General features: G+C 43.4%; 1 protein-coding gene across 2 annotated transcripts in view; it reads right to left on the reverse strand.

Moving 5' to 3' along the window:
* Positions 1-4,605: 4,605 nt before the first annotated feature.
* Positions 4,606-17,662, reverse strand: part of SMARCA1 (SNF2 related chromatin remodeling ATPase 1) — an 85,980-nt gene continuing 72,923 nt past the window's right edge. The window contains exons 23-24 of one of the 2 annotated variants that reach the window (XM_075835788.1): positions 7,675-7,782; positions 4,606-5,082 (exon numbers count right to left, since the gene is read on the reverse strand). In XM_075835788.1, coding sequence (XP_075691903.1) covers positions 5,014-5,082; positions 7,675-7,782 — 177 coding nt within the window. In that variant the 3' untranslated portion in view covers positions 4,606-5,013. Of the gene's footprint in view, positions 5,083-7,674; positions 7,783-15,091; positions 15,209-17,662 lie in introns of those variants that run through there. The other variant, XM_075835789.1, reaches the window with a different exon arrangement.

Here is a 17,662-nt window from a genome sequence, read left to right on the forward strand (position 1 = left end):
ACACTTGTCCATTTTTTCTGCATCCAACACATATTCAGGAACTGACTGTTCACTTGCTGCCGATTATATGCACCCCTTTGCCATTGTAATTAGATACCCAATAATATGTATTCCCTTCACCTGTCAGTGGTTTTAATGTTATGGCTGATAGGTGTATGTAGCTGCAATTACACAAGCGGTAATGGGAAGTTTTACCTATGGTACAAATGACTCCATGGCTACATGGGCTTGGTTTAGGTTCTCCCACTCAAGCAAGTTAAACCATTCCACTAAGCAGAGTTCTGGGGTCTGTACGCTGCTTCCACCATCCAGCACTATTAACAGAGGCATGTATAAGATACCCATAAAGGGTTAACCAAATGGATGCTACATTCACCTACTATATAAATGTATTTTCCTTGGAGCATGACCATACCACATAATAAATAATAGCACCTCAGAATAGTGATATTCGTCATTATGTATTTTTCTTTAGAATATTTTTGCAGAATTTTTGTTGTATAGTTTAATAAGACATAGACCATCAACAAATGGTCAGATCAGATCCTAATATAAACTTGTTCTGAGAATTTCTCATATATACATTGGTATCTTAGCCAACTTCCCTTTGCAAATGCTCTGTTAGGGCTCATTAAATATGTGCAGCTTTGTTGCCTTCAGAAGCAGTCTGAGTAAGTGTGGGCTCACACGTGGCGCAAATATACGCTGCAGAGACTATAATGTACGCCCAGAAGAAAAATATTCTGCAACGCGGACAGGTTTCTCTAGTTCTTGTCCTGTACTGCTCTCTACTTCTACTACATGTCCTATATATACACTGTGTGCAGAATTATTAGGCAAGTTTTATTTTTGAGGATTAATTTTATTATTGAACAACTACAGTGCTGTCGGTCAATCCAAAATGTTAATAAACTTCAAAACTGCAAAAGTGAAGTTTTGGCATTCATAGCAGAATGTCTGTGTGTATAATTATTGGGAAACTATTAGTCTGCAGAATTATTATGTAACTAAATGAATAAGGAAAAGGTTCCCATCTCTCGTTTGTTTTCATCTGTTACAGTGAGAATAATAAACTAACAACTCTAAATTTACAAATAAACATTTCTGACATATCCCCCCAAAAAAAATAATCCATGACCAATATAGCCAAGTCATAAGCCTTCCATCCATGGAGTCAGTTTCTTAATCTGTTGACGATCAACTTTTTGTGCAGCAGCAACCACAGCCTCCCAGACACTGTTCAGAGAGGTGTACCGTTTCCTTCACCGTAAATCTGCTGTTTAAGAAGGGCCCACAAGTTCTCAATAAGGGTTTAGGTCAGGTGAGGAAGGGGCCATGTCATTATTCTTTCATCTTTAAGGCCTTTACTGGCTAGCCATGCAGTGGAGTACTTTGATGCATTGGATGGATCGTTGTCCTGCATAAAAATCCTGGTTTTCTTGAAAGATGCAGACTTATTCCTGTACCACTGCGTGATGAAAGTGTCTTCTAAAAACTGGCATTCGTTTTGGGACTTGATTTTTGTCCATCTTCAACACGAAAAGGTCCAACTAGCTCATCTTTAACCCCTTAACGACCGGCGTATAGTGTTTTTACGTCGGCCGTTCAGGGTAGTTCTTCTGAAATGCTGCCTTTTCACGTCGGCACTTCAGAAGAACTTTCCCCGCATCGTGCGGGGATCTCCTGAAGCCCGTGCTGTTGCCAACAGCCTCGGACTTCAGGGCAACGATCGGAGACCCACTAGCAGTGTTCTCCGATAATATTTAACCCCTCAGATGCGTCACTCAATAGCGAGCACTGCATCTGAGTGATTTTAGAGGGAGAGAGCTCTCTCATCCCACTGGCATCCCCGCGTGCATCGCGGGGTGCCGATGGGTTCTACGGCAGCCTGGGGGCCTAACAATGGCCCCCAGGTCTGCCTTTAGTGATTGCCTGTTCGGCTATGCCAGAGGCAAGACCTAACAGGTGCCGTCAGTTTTAGGGTATGTGCACACGATAACTGCAATTACGTCTGAAATTGCGGAGCGGTTTTCAGGAAAAAACAGCTCCTGAATTTCAGACTTAATTGCATGTACTCGCGTTTTGCGGGGCATCTTTTACGGCTGTAATTTGGAGCTGTTCTTCATTGGAGTCAATGAAAAACGGCTCCAATTACGCCCCAAGAAGTGTCCTGCACTTCTTTTGACGAGGCTGTAATTTTACGCGCCGTCTTTTGACAGCGACACGTAAAATGACAGGTCGTCGGCACAGTACATCGTAAAGCCCATTGAAAGTAATGGGCAGATGTTTGCCGACGTATTGGAGCCGGTTTTTCATACGTAATTCGAGGCATAAAAAGCCTCCATTATGTCTGAAAATAGGTTGTGTGAACCCAGCCTAAGGGTATGTTCACACGCTTAACAAAAAATGTCTGAAAATACGGAGCTGATTTCAGAGAAAACAGCCTCTGATTTTCAGGCGTTTTTGAAGCTGAAAATGATATTTGGAGCTTCTTTTGAGGCTTCTTTTCAGGCGTTTTTTGAGCCGTTTTCTTTACACTCCTCTGTACAACGCCCAATTAGTCGAAAGTAAACACACGCCCACTTGGGCATTAAGAAACTCATTAGCATAAAGCTAAAAATCGCTAATAAAGTGGTTTAAAATAGATCGTTTTTCTAAATAAAAAGCATCACTGTCACCTACATTATAGCGCCGATCTCCTTATGTAGTAGATAGGGCACTTATAATGTGGTGACAGAGCCTCTTTAAGATTTAAAATACCTTCAGTACTAAGGGGTTAATAATACCGGCCCATAGCAGTACCCCACCTCCACCTAGCTGGCATCTTGAGTCGAAGTGGAGCTCTGTGCCCGTTACTGATCCAGCCATAAAAATGATTATATTGTCAAAATACTCACTTGCCTAATAGCTGTGCACACAGTGTATAGGGAAAGGTCAGTTGTACTATGAGGGTATGTTCACACACAGTGTTTTCAGGCGTAATTCGGGTGTTTTACGCCTCGAATTACGCCTGAAATACGGCTCCATTACGCCTGTTGGTCCACTGTGTTATATCAAGTCCAGAGTCAGCGCAGCGTCTACCAGGAAATTTCAGAGCACTTCATGCTTCCCTCTGCTGACAAGCTTTATGGAGATGCTGATTTCATTTTGCAGCAGGACTTGGCACCTGCCCACACTGCCAAAAGTACCAATACCTGGTTTAATAACCCCAGTATCACTGCGCTTGATTGGCCAGCAAACTCAGTATTGAGTGCATATACTGTACATACTTTTCAGTAGGCCTACAATTCGGTATTAAAAATCATTTTTGAAATTGGGCTTATATAATATTCAAATTTTCTGAGACAATAAACTTTGCGTTTTCATTAACTGTTCGCCATAATCATCAACATTAAAAGAAAAAAATGCTGGAAATAGATCTCTCTGTCTGTAAAGAATCTGTATAATATATGAGTTTCACTTTTTGAATTGAATTACTGAAATAAATTAACTTCTTGATGATATTCTAATTCATTGAGAAGGACTAGTATATCGTGATACTGACAGAGGCAGAGCTTCAAAGGAGTACAAAGATGGCAAACCTGGGGGCCTTTATTAGGCCCCCAGGCTGCCATAACAACCATTGTAACCGGTCGATCGCGCCGCAGGGGGGGGTGCGATGCCGTGTTTGAGGGGGCGCCCCTCTGATTTTAACAATTAAAATGCAGAGGTCACAATTAACCGCGGCATTTAAGGTGTTAAACAGGCGGAATCAAAGTGAACATTGATTCCGCCTGCTGGAGTGAGGTGTCAGCTGTATAACACAGCCGTCAACCGCCGATTATGGAGCGCGCTTAGCCCGTGAGCGCGCTCCATACTTCCCCTTGGCGACAGCAACGTAATAGTATGTGGCATGTCGCCAAGGAGTTAAACGGTAACTGAACATTAAAAAAAGCTTTTGACATGTCATAGTTTTGTTTGGTCGGGGTCCGAGCATGGAGACCCTCACTGATTGATAAAACTAAGCAGCAGGAGCGCTCGGGTGAGTGCTGTGTCTCTTTGTTTCTGTTCGGCTTTCCTTGAAAAGACGACTGAGCGGTGTAGACTTTCTATTGAGCCCGTACACTGCTTGCTCGGCTTTCCGAGTAAAGCTGATGAGAAACAAAGCCGCAAATTGCTTAGCCGAGCGCTTCGGTTGCTTTGTTTTAGCGATCGGTGGGAATCTCAGTGCTCGGACTCCCACCGATCAAAACTTCGGACATATCAATATGACATGTCAAAAGTTTTTTTTAGTGTTTAGTTACCCGTTAATTTTTTATAATTGCTTTCATGCTGCTTGCAACCAATTTGTGTTTGCATTCTATACATAGAACAATTGTAGTCTGATATGACTAGGAGTAAATTAAAAATTCCTAAGCTGCACAGTATTGTATGAACGACCAGACACTTACATAGTATACCGGCATTACTACCTCGTCCATATACTGAAGTCTATTCGTACTATGGTGTGTGAGCAAATAGATTTTATGAATATATTTGTCCTTTCCTTTTATCTGAAAATTCTTTGCATTATAAATGACTTTAGGGACTTTTTTTTTTTGCAATACAATCTTTAATTTTACTGTCATGGAATTTGGCAAAGGTCTGAACTGTTCAATATAAGTAATGGTCTTCAGATCCAACAATATAAAATATTAAACAAATTTGATTTCGATTTTATTTAAAAGCCACTACATACAGTATAAAACATACAAAAGCTAAAACCCTCTGCAATTAAAACAAGAACCGCTGTTATATGAAATATATGATTTTCACAAAATACGTAAGATGTAAATACGAAGAAGCATAAAATATAATACTAGATATTTTAAAAGGTAGACATTGAAAAATATACACATTCTTACACATGTGACTAAGCAGGTATGGAAATCCACAATTATTGGATGTTAACTTCACATGAGGCATAGTTATATCATAGGATTATAGAAATGGCAGTCTTGTATCAGGGACCTACACACAGCTTTCCATGACACCTTAAGACTTGGCTTTTTTTGTATCCTTTCTTGCATGGTCTGAAGCTGCATCCGCCTTTCTTTTACCGGACTGAAAACAAAGACAAAAATAATCATTATGACTTAGTGCCCTGCAGAGATATCCAGTAGTATATACAAAACAAAATTCTGAAATAAAAGTCATTATGTCAGAAAACATAATTCTCTATTCGTGGTTTGAAAGCATAGGTTCAACTTTGTACATTAGAAAGTGGCATTATGAGCAATTCCCTAACATACAATAACCTATTACCAGAATTGCTCCCTTTGCATGTGAAAACGAATTGGGAAACAGGAAAGAGCAGCCACAGGCCAGGGTCCATGCAAACATTACCACACATGGGGTCCCTATGGTTTTTCTATGTGCCTAATACGGCCAAGTGCATGGACCCAGACTGAAAGTCCCTGCAGATGTCATTCATGAAGCCTGAATTCTGTGGATAGAGAATGAATGCAGAGGATGCCACCATGGCCCAGCAATATTCCCTCTGCCTCCTCCAGTTACAGAATATGCTGATGGTGCCAGGTACGCAGTACCAGTATTACCCCAATTAGCGAATAGCTCATAATCCAATTCCTTAAAAGGGGTTTGCCCATGAGAGACATTTATGACATATCCACAGGATGTGTCATAAATGTCAATAGATGCGGGTCCCACTTCTGGGACCCGCACCTATCTTTAGAATGGGGCCCCCTAAACTTTTTGTGCTCACGCTGCCTCTCGGGCCCTTACTGATTACATGGTCGGGACTTACGGAAACAGCATAACTCGCTGAGCTACGCTGTTTTTGTAACTCCCATAGAACTGAATAGTAGTTACGGAAACAGCGTAGCTCGCATGCTATGCTGCTTCCGTAACTGCCATTCACTATGATACTTAGCGTTTCTCCCACTCTTCACACACTGATAGCAACACCGCAGAAGAAATGCTAGCACAGGCTTCCAGTATCCGTAGTTTCAGTTGCTGCACATCTCGTATCTTCACAGCATAGACAATTGCCTTCAGATGACCCCATAGATAAAAGTCTAAGAGGGTCAGATCGGGAGGCATTTATTCTGCGGTGTTGCTATCAGTGTGTGAAGAGTGGGAGAAGAGGGTTGCATTGACAATCCAACACAATGGGCAGCACTTTGAACACATTTTAGAAGTGGTCAGAAACTTGTAAATAACTCATGAAAGAATAAAGTAACGTTAAAACCAAGCACACCATTGTTTTTCTTGTGAAATTCTCAATAAGTTGGATGTGTCACATGACCCTCTTCCCATTGAAAAAACTAAAGTTGGATACAAAATGGCCGACTTCAAAATGGCCGCCATGGTCAACACCCAGCTTGAAAAGTTTCCCCCATCCCATATACTAATGTGCCACAAACAGGAAGTTAATATCACCAACCGTTCCCATTTTATTTAGGTGTATCCATATAAATGGCCCACCCTGTAGATTAAAACGAGCGAAACAGATAAGTGACCCTAATGCGGTCATGAATACATGACTGCTAGGTTAAGTGTGGCATACAAAAACCCACTATCTCCACGTTTTTAGGAGATGAATCCAGCCTAAAAAATAGCTAAACTCACCAGTCGGCCCATAACAAGGGAACTTTTTGTAGTAAAAATGTTAATCCGGGGACTCAAAAATCTGCATCAAAAACGTCATCAAAACTGAATGTATGAATCTAACCTAACAGAAAACGAATAAGCATTTTTTGCTTTCTCAATCATAATTAAATTAAATTTTTTAAAAACTATTTTATTTTCAGATGACTTAGGTTAATAAACACAGTCTATTTTTCCTTAGGCGGGATTCACACGACCGGGTCGCATCCGAGCCCGAGTGCCGGCCGGTAAAATCGGCCATTCTGCCCGGCCGGTTTGCATAAAGTTATGCATCCGTGCCGGGCAGATCCGGACAGTGACATCATCGGCAACTCCTGAAGGGGAATCCCCATGTGTTCGGGGATTCCGCTTCAGGAGTTTCCCCTGATGTCACTGCCCAGATATGGACAGAGACATCAAGCGCTCTGTCCAGGAGCGGAATCCCCGAACACACGGGGATTCCGCTCCTTCAAGGAGCTAAAGTGCGGCTAGCACATAGCAGAGCGGGGAGATAACTCCCCGCTCTGCTATAGTGGCGTCGCTACAGTAGTAGCAGCCGCAGCAGCAGCTGCTGCAGCTGCTAGCGGCGCCATCAAAGGTGTCGCCGGGCGCTTTTAAAACAAGCAGCAGAAGGGAGCCAGCGCAGCGCTCCCCTCCACCTGCTGTACACCCCGGCCCTGCCACACCGTGTACAGCGATGCCATTCGTCAGAATGGCATCAACTGCTCCTCCTCACATGCACTCTGCGCTGTGAGGAGGAGGAGATAGAGCGCAAGAGCCGGAAAACCCGGCCGTCACTCGGGACACATCCCGGTGATGGCCGGGTATTACCCGGCCCCATAGACTTCTATGGGAGCCGGGTGGCCGGGCGAAAATAGAGCATGTCCTATTTTTTGACGGCCGGTTTTCCCGGCCGTCAAAAAATCGGTCGTGTGAATAGCCCCATTAGGGGTCTATTATTCCTAATGCAGCCGGGTGCCGGCCGATTTATGAACGGCCGGCACCCGGCCGGGAAACCCTGCCGTGTGAATGAGGCCTTAGATTTACCGATTGCTTGGTTGTCTTTTTCTTTTTCTCCGCTCTTTCCTTTTCTTCAATTTCCAGGTTTTCTTTTTCTATCAGTGATATAAGGGTATTGCAGCGTCTTTGCAGCTCCTACAAATGTAATCATGGAAATCGCAGAGATTAATATATGATACAGCCAATCTACAGAGCATAAATGACCTAATGTGGAAACCCAGGCTTTTCTCTAGACGTTAATAACTAAAGAGCATTATGTGAGATCTGGGGTTTGCAGCTTTACATCTGATCGGAATTAAACTTGTTAGGAGGATTGTGTGACAATTTAGCAGGATTGCCAACACCCAGATATTAGGCTAATAATTACACTCAATCTTCATTGACTACAGCTTTCCACGTCCGGTAGTTAATGCTCCTAGAATTTATTCATACATTTCCAGAAGGAGTAACAGAGGAACAGCACAATGCAGAGTTCTAAGAGAAGATGCTCCAGAGGTTTTTGAGGAATGCAAGAACTAACTAAAAGAGACATGTCAGAGGAGCGGTACTCTTTAATCACATCTGAAACTTTGTTTTCTTAATAAATTGTATATACCTTGTTTATCAAGTACTTCTGGAAAACTATAATATATAATGTAATAAGACACCTAGGAACGCACAATTCTGTTATGTTCCTCTGCCCCCAGATGAAGACTTTGATTCTTCATTATAAGTTTCATATGATTGTATCATGGTATAAAGTTCTCTGCGAACCACAAGTTAAACTAACCAATAGTTTTTCATACTCAACACAATAAAATTGTAATGGTGCAATATATATACAGTATATATATATATATATATATATATATATATATATATATATATGTAAGGATTTGGACAATCTGGGACCCCGAGTCATCAGCTGTAATCTGTGGGGGAACCGGGCGGCAAGTGTTTAATTTCCCTGCAGTGCCACCAGTGGAACCAATGGGCTGTCCATGTAATGCAAGGACATGCTGGGTCCTCCAGAGACAAAGATGCCCTTTGTTAATAGACGAGGGTCCTGAGCAGGGGAATCTTTATCTGTTAACTATTTGAAAATGGGTTTTCTAAACCAGACAACCCACTTAATCTTTACATGTGTATAGAAATATACTGTTTTATAGCAATAGCATGTTCTTCCTCTGCCTTAGGGGAGATTCACACGAACGTTGCGTTTTTGCGCGCGCAAACAACGCAGCGTTTTGCGAGCGCAAAAACCATTTGACAGCTGCGTGTGTCATGCGTGTCTGATGCGCGGCTGCGTGATTTTCGCGCAGCCGGCATCATAGAGATGAGGCTTGTCAACGCCCGTCACTGTCCAAGGTGCTGAAAGAGCTAAATCTTTCAGCACCCTCGACAGTGAATGCCGAACACAACAGCGAAAAACCTGTAAAAAAAAAAAGATAAAGTTCCTACTTACCGAGAACTTCCCGGCCGTTGCCTTGGTGACGCGTCCTTGGTGACGCGTCCTTGGTGACGCGCCTCTCTTGACATCGGGCCCCACCTCCCTGGATGACGCGGCAGTCCAAGTGACCGCTGCAGCCTGTGATTGGCTGCAGCCTGTGCTTGGCCTGTGATTGGCTGGAGCTGTCACTTGAACTGAAGTGTCATCCCGGGAGGTCGGACTGCAGGAAGGAGACAGGAGTAATCGGTAAGTTAGAACTTCGTTTTTTTACAGGTTCATGTATTTTGGGATCGCAAGTCACTGTCCATGGTGCTGAAACAGTTTAACTCTTTCAGCACCATGCACAGTGAATCTCTCCCGACGTCGCGGACCGGAAATTTTTTTGCCGGGTTCGGCCAAAACGAGTTTGGCCGAACCCGGTGAAGTTTGCCTCGGTTGTCGGGGTTCGCTCCTCGCAAAGACACTCCGTTTGGATGCTTGGAAACAGAAAAGCACGTGGTGCTTTTCTGTTTTCATTCATCCTTTTCACTGCTGTTGCGCGAATCACGCTCGTCCCACGGAAGTGCTTCCGTGTGGTGCGCGTGATTTTCACGCACCCATTGACTTCAATGGGTGCGTGATGCGCGAAATACGCAGAGTTATTGAACCTGTCGCGCTTTTTGCGCAGCAGACAAACGCTGCGCAAAAAGCACGGACTGTCTGTACTGCCCCATAGACTTGTATTGGTCCATGCGTGCCGCGTGAAAACCACGCAGCCCGCACGGACCGAATACACGCTCGTGTGAATCCCCCCTTAGGCTGTGCTCACACGGCATATGTTTTAGGCAGAAAAATATGAGGCTGATTTCAAGAGAAAACAACCTCTGAAGCCATTTTTTTAGTGTTTGCAAATGTATTTTGAAGTGTTTTAGAAGTGTATTTTGAGTTGTATTTTCCGGCGTATTTTTTTAAGAGTTTTTCTGTAGTGTCAATTGAAAATCAGCTCCAAAAATGCCTCACAAAGTGACATGCCACTTATTTTTCAGGCATATTTTTGCGACGCATTTTTAAAATTCAGCAGCATAAAAACACTCCTGATATGAACTACACAATGTATTTCTTATTGAAATCAATGGGAAACTGCAGGCATATTTCAAGTGTATTATGGAGCGTAATACCAACGTTTTACGCTCCAAAATACGCCTGAAAAAAGGCTGTGTGAACATATCCTTACACTATATATCAAAGAAGACTATGCGCTTTCATTTCACTGTATTTTTTTTTCTCTTTCTTTAACAGCTATGTAACTAAGTATACGTTTAAAATCAATATATCCATATGAGATCATCATTCCTTACATTTTATATACAGCTGCAGTCTAATAACAGAAAGTCTAAGAAGACCCGCAGTTTTTATATAAATATGCATGAGTGGCCGCATAGCGACATGGCATTAACCTATACTGGTTCCTGTGTAGTGTGCTGGAGCGAGGACAGGACTGCCATGCAGGGTTCCATGAACCTGTATTTTAACTTTTAAAATATGAATAGGAAGGTAACAGACTACACACTAAGGATCCGAACAGCGAGGTTAGTTATGTGCATATATCACTGCAAAGGGCAGAAGACCAATCAAGATTTAGGATACACTCAGAAATAGGGCAAACCCCAGTGAGCGTTTAATAACTGATCGTAGGACTAAGCAGAATGCTTCTGGAAGTGTAATACATGGCGGCGCACCTTGTCAGGCGCCATTCCTTTTCATGATTGTGAGGTTTTATGCAACTGTAATTCCCAGCAGTACGACGCTAGACATCGACAGTTACACCAGAACAGATGAATCAGTTACCTGGTCGCTAATTAACCTTCTGATCTGCATATAACAATACTCTATTGATCTAAACACTAATTCTTTGGAATAGAAATAAAGCCACTGTATTACGAAAGGAACGTACACTATATGAGAAAAGATTAATGATTTTGGCCAGGAAATGTTAGAAAACCGTCCTCTAGAGATCTGGGCTACGGGATGCAGATGATTAATAATGAGTATGCCAAAGCACCGCAGAATCAGTTCATGCCCCTTACCTCTGGCACAGCGGAGCATGGAAACACACCAAATGCATACTTCTTGGAATATTTCTGATATGTACAAATTGTGATATGAACCACACATTAATGAAATGCAAAGTCAGGTAACATTACATTATTACTAGGAACCTCTTCTGTTATCTTTATGTTAGGCAATGAAAATAACAGAGCTGAGTTTATCATTTGGCACAGCTTACTACGTGTATTATCTCTAGCTATAAGCAGCGCTATAGGTAATCCTATTGCTTTTTCTTAAGGGTATGGTCACACAGATCGTATACACTGTGAAAAAGTATGCAGGGTATTCGACCTAGAACCCGAAGGGAATTTCGGCCGAAAGACCGCACCAAATTGTCTTGCAGATTCGTCCAGAATTGCCGCTGCAGAAAGCAGAGCCAAGGAAAAAAAATAATTACCTGACCAGCGTGGTGATAGAGAGGCGCCCGTGTGGTCTCTGTGCAGTCCGACCTCCTGTGATGATGCTTCAGCCCATGTGACCGCTACAGTTTGTGATTGGCTGCAGCAGTCACATGGAATGAGATGTCATCCCAGGAGGCCGGCAGCACAGAGAACATCTGGGGGCACATGGAGCCATCGCTAAAACAATGTCAGGGGGTAAGTATAGACTTTTTTTTATTAAATTAATACCGGAAAATGTTTTTTTGGTTTTTTTTTTCAGATGAGAGATTTTTGCAACGGCTTCACAGCGATTCCGCCACAGAAATCGCAACATTTGCTAATTGTTGCGGCTGTTTACCTCCCCAATGAACTCAAAGGAAAAAATCTGCAACAAAATTGACAAACTGTGGATTAAAAACGGAACCGCAGGAATTTATGAATGTTTTCTCAGTCGATTTTTTTCCCGCAGTCTGTGCATGAGATTCGTTCAAATCTCATCCCCTTTACTGCTACTGTAAATCAATTAAATCTGTTGTGGAAAAGCTGTAGCTAATCCACTCCCTATGCACAAACAGTCCACTAGTGATACAGATCTTAAAGAACAGAATGAAAAATCAACTCTGCTATGTCACTATATTCCACCCATGGAGGTAAACCTAGTTGGAAATGTGTGAGACTGCAATGCTTTTCACGCTAAACCTGCAACAAACAATGGCAGAATTATTTTCTAATTTTGTCATTAAATAAAAAAAGTATTTACTTGGTAACGGAATCTGTATTTTCCAGTTCTCTGAATGGAGGCAGCAATAAGGGTCTCATTCTAGGCCCTGTGTCTTCATCCCTGTATATGTATGTATGAACCCATAGAAGTACAATGTCTCCTCTAGTCTACACAAATATACTATATAACACGTGTTTAAGTTTAGGAGCATATAAATATTTTTAAAAGTTATATAATAAAATAAAAGTAAAATAATCCCAATCTCAGTAGTCTCCACATGTAGCCATGGCAACCAGACTCAGACCTGTTTTAGTAGCTGCTGGAAAATGATGGACAATAGAGATTTTTTATTCCAAAATTATCTTTTCAAACAGTGTCGCTGCATAGGGTATATGAACTTCACTCGCTTTAAAGAAAAATCGGTGTTGTTGCCCTGGGCAACCAGGATAGTCCGACCTTTTCAAAGTGTTTTATTTCTAAAAGAATGTTTTTAAAAGAAAATTCTTCTATTCTAACAATCTCCCACAATATTTGTATATAGTGAAGCTCTTTCAGATTTTTTTTTTTTGTAATTTAAATAAAAGAAACAGGAAATTCGGAGCAATGCAGTTATAACTATATTTTCATTTACCTATCAAACCCGACTACGGCATTATTATTATTATTATTTCTGTCTATATGATAACTATAAATGCTTAAGGCAGGATTCACACGACAGGGTTTCCCGGCCGGGTGCCGGCCGTTCATAAATCGGCCGGCACCCGGCTGCATTAGGAATAATAGACCCCTAATGGGGCTATTCACACAACCGATTTTTTGACAGCCGGGAAAACCGGCCGTCAAAAAATGGGACATGCCCTATTTTCGGCCGGGTGCCCGGCTCCCATAGAAGTCTATGGGGCCAGGTAATACACAGCCATCACCGGAATGTGTCCCGAGTGATGGCCGGGTCTACTGTCGCTCGCGCACTCTCTCTCCTCCTCCTCACAGTGCAGAGTGCATGTGAGGAGGAGGAGGAGGGTCTTTTATTGCTCGCTGTAGGAGTCGGAATCCCCAATCCCCGGCCGGGGATTGGGGATTCCGCTACAGGAGAAGTGCGTGACTACACTGTCCATGTATGGACACAGCGAAGTCACTCACTTCTGCAGCGGAATCCCCGACTCTATGGCCGGGGATTCCGCTACAGGAGAAGTGAGTGACTACACTGTCCATATATGGACACAGTGACGTCACTCACTTCTGAAGCGGAATTCCCGACCTGTGGCAGGGAATTCCTCTCCAGGAGAAGTCAGTGAATACACTGTCCATATATGGACATTGAAGTCAGTGACTTCTCCTGGAAGGGGGGGGGGGTGGGTGCAACCTATAGGGGGCTGTGTGGCATCACCTACAGGGGACTTGGTGGCATCACCTACAGGGGGCTGGGTGGCATCACCTACAGAGGGCTGGGTGGCATCACCTGCAGGGGGCAGGGTGGCATCACCTGCAGGGGGGCATCACCTGCAAGGGGCAGGGTGGCATCGCCTGCAGGGGGCAGGGTGGCATCGCCTACAGGGGACAGGGTGGCATCGCCTGCAGGTGGCTGTGTGGCATCTCCTACAGGGGGCTGGGTGGCATCACCTACAGGGGGCTGGGTGGCATCACCTACAGGGGACTTGGTGGCATCACCTACAGGGGACTTGGTGGCATCACCTACAGGGGACTTGGTGGCATCACCTACAGGGGGCTGGGTGGCATTACCTACAGGGGGCTGGGTGGCATTACCTACAGGGAGCTGGGTGGCATTACCTACCAGGGGGCTGGGTGGCATTACCTACAGGGGGCTGGGTGGCATCACCTACAGGGGGGCATCGCCTGCAAGGGGCAGGGTGGCATCGCCTGCAGGGGGCAGGGTGGCATCGCCTACAGGGGACAGGGTGGCATCGCCTGCAGGTGTCTGTGTGGCATCTCCTACAGGGGGCTGGGTGGCATCACCTACAGGGGGCTGGGTGGCATCACCTACAGGGGACTTGGTGGCATCACCTACAGGGGACTTGGTGGCATTACCTACAGGGGGCTGGGTGGCATTACCTACAGGGAGCTGGGTGGCATTACCTACCAGGGGGCTGGGTGGCATTACCTACAGGGCGGCTGGGTGGCATCACCTACAGGGGGCTGGGTAGCATTACCTACAGGGGGCTGGGTAGCATTACCTACCAGGGGGCTGGGTGGCATTACCTACCAGGGGACTGTGGCCTTATCTACAAAGGGCTGTGTGTGGCAACAAATTTAAATGAAATTCATCCGATTTTAAAACGGACAGGGAAAAAAACGGATGCAAATCGGGTCCAAATCGGCCGGTAAAAACTGCAACTCGGCCCGGAACGGATGCAAACCGGCCGGGAAAATCGGCCACAAACGGACGATTTTCCCGGCCGACACTCGGACCCTGTCGTGTGAATGAGGACTAATAGAATAAAAACCAGAAGTCCAAGTTACTAGATGTAAGGTATAAATGGACATTGTGAATTTTTTACAACCCACTTTTTCACTAAGCAAAGTTATAAGAGGAGAGGAAAAAAAATAAACTTTTTGGAAAAAATTAAAAAAGTGGTGAACCTTAGTGGCGCTGCTGGTGTAAGGTTTAGAAAGCAAAGGAGATATATGGATTTTTCAAAAAAAAAAAAAAATTTTCCTCTCCTCTATTAGCCTCCCCAGCGGGAACTTTTTCCCACAACTTTCCGGTTCTTGTGTACCTGGCTGCAGCGGTTCTATGGATTTTCTCCAACTACAACAAACGTCTTTATAACCCTAGACTTATTCACAAACTCTCCTGAAGATCCGTACCACTATTTGGCGGCGTGTGTGTTTTTCGCCATTTTTTCCATTCTGCTGTTATAACACATATCCATAATAATGACAAGGAATGAATATTCTTCCTGATGTTATAGGTGTACTACAAACCTGAATACATAAAAAAGACATACAAATAATAAAAAAGATTCTATTTACAACTGTAATTTTAAATATATATTAATATATACCTACACATACATACAGCTTTTTATTTTATTGCCTAGCTTGGGGGAAAAAAACAGTCTTTGTTGTGCATCTATTCGAAGTCTATCGAAAAAAGAAAAAAAACGGAAAAGATGCGGCCCATGTTTTAGTGCACAGCATCCTCTAGTGGCAGTCCGGATACATGTAGAATGCCGCAGAATATATAATGTTATAACGTTATAATTTACAGCACAATACTTGTGTACAATATCAGGTTTGGTAAAATGCCTTATTCTCGGTGCAGTTTAAACATTGATATCTATGAGACGTTAGCAGTTAACCGAGAAGCCCCCTCCAAATTAAGTTCACATTGCTCTAAACATCCCATATCTTTAAGAAAAAAAAACAAACCCACAAATACATTTATACATTTTTTATTTTTTTACTTGAGTCCTAATATGTTGTCTTTCACTTAAAAGCATGAAGGTGCCACACAAAATGTACACAAGGTCAAGGTCCACAACGAGCCTTCTCTCTGAAAGTAGAAAGAGTTACCGACCATTCCAGCCCTCCAAGCTAGAAGGCTCTGCTATGGTGTGATCACGTCTCGCTGATGTTTAGGGCGACCCTAGTGTTTGTCTAAGCTGCACCCCAGGCATCAACCAGAGCTCAAAATCTAGCTGAGGCTCCCCCAGAAGGGAGTGTCTGGAATTCAGGGAGGCTTGAGGAACTTAGGGGCACCCATTCCTCCCGATATGATCAGGAGAAACTGCTCATAAGGACACAGAATCCAAAGATCCTGTGATGCACAACATGAAAAGGAGAACATACTGAAAGAGAAAGTGCACCCGACTGGACAGATGGGTTTACCAAGTGATTTTCAGGCACCCCTTTCAAACTACCCGACCTCCCGGCATTCATGGCAATAAGATAGGCTGTAAATGTCCCATCGTGCCAGGTCACTCCTTCCCATCTGCGGATGTCCAATTCATCTCGGATTCTATATGCCATAAATGATTAGAACGGAACACTCCTTCTAACATATGTAATTCATTTTGATTAAACTGCAGTACTTTATTTGTATTGAACAGTAAAGAAGAATATTGCAGTGTGAACAGCGCTGCAGAACATCTGGCTCTCTGCTGCAACCTCTAAACTCATTTTGCATTTCTACAGTGTATTGTGATCCATTCACTACCCGCGGTCTATACCATAAGCAGATGCGCTGTCAGACTGAGGGGCGGACATGCATGTAATATTACTAGCAGACAAGATGAATTCAGTCAAGAGATGCTTTTTCCATCTTCAGCTCTCTAAAGTACTGGGATATTTTGTCATGAAATCAGAGTTGTATTTTCCTACAGTAATTTCATTGTTCCTTTTTGATTTTCAGATAGCCCCGGTAAGGCAGACACTCAGCATCTAAGTAATGCATTAGTCCAAAACATAGAAAATTACTTCTTTCCACATTTCTAAAACATAATTCATCCCAATTAGATGAATCTGCTAAATGGGATCCATTACAATTGTCTATCTTGTGTCCGAAGGTTGTTTTTTTCCCAGATATAATTGCATATAGTGCTGGAAAAACATCTCGACCGCTCTACACTTAAAAAATAAAAGTTGTAGAACTTGAAATCAGTCTTTTACGTAGGGTGCAAATACTTATTTTCAACACTGTAAATGTCTTTAAACTGAAAAAAAAACCTGGTTTGTGTGTACTAAATACAGATACTAAGCATGAATAGGAAAAGCGTTCATAGGTATCTAAAAATACAGAGGATGCTTCAGAAGATGAAGAAGACGTTTTGGAAAGAGGGGTATTCCGGTTACAACAAGTTACCCCCTATCAGTAGGGTAAGGGGTAACTTGCTAATCGGTGGGTGTCCGACAGCTCGGACCCCCACCGTTTACGAGAACGGGGACCCTGAAGCTGCCCGAACCCCTCGTTTGAACCGAGCGGCAGATCACTCATGCGCACTGCCGCTCCATTCATTCTCTATTGGAGCGCCAGAGCATGCCGAGTGAAGTGTTCAGCTTTTTCCGGTGCTGCCATAGAGAATGAATGGAGCGGCAGTGCGAATGAGCGACCTGTCGCTCGGTTCAAACTTGGGATTCGGGCAACTTCGGGCTCCCCGTTCCCGTAAACGGTGGAGGTCCGAGCTGTCGGACACCCACCAATCAGCATGTTACCCATTACCCTACGGATAGGGGTAACTTGTTGTTACCAAAATACCCCTTTATGCCACTTATGTTCATTAGATCACTGCCGGTGGCCCAATTTCAACTGCAACTTCTGCACTCTGCACTGAATGATACACGCTACTTTGGTTCATATAAACACGATCATGTAGAAGCCATATGGAAATCATGCGAAAGAAAAAGCGTGGTGTAATAGATATTTATAAATATCTATAT

This window comes from Rhinoderma darwinii, chromosome 8, assembly GCF_050947455.1.
Source record: "Rhinoderma darwinii isolate aRhiDar2 chromosome 8, aRhiDar2.hap1, whole genome shotgun sequence".
NCBI lineage: Eukaryota > Metazoa > Chordata > Amphibia > Anura > Rhinodermatidae > Rhinoderma > Rhinoderma darwinii.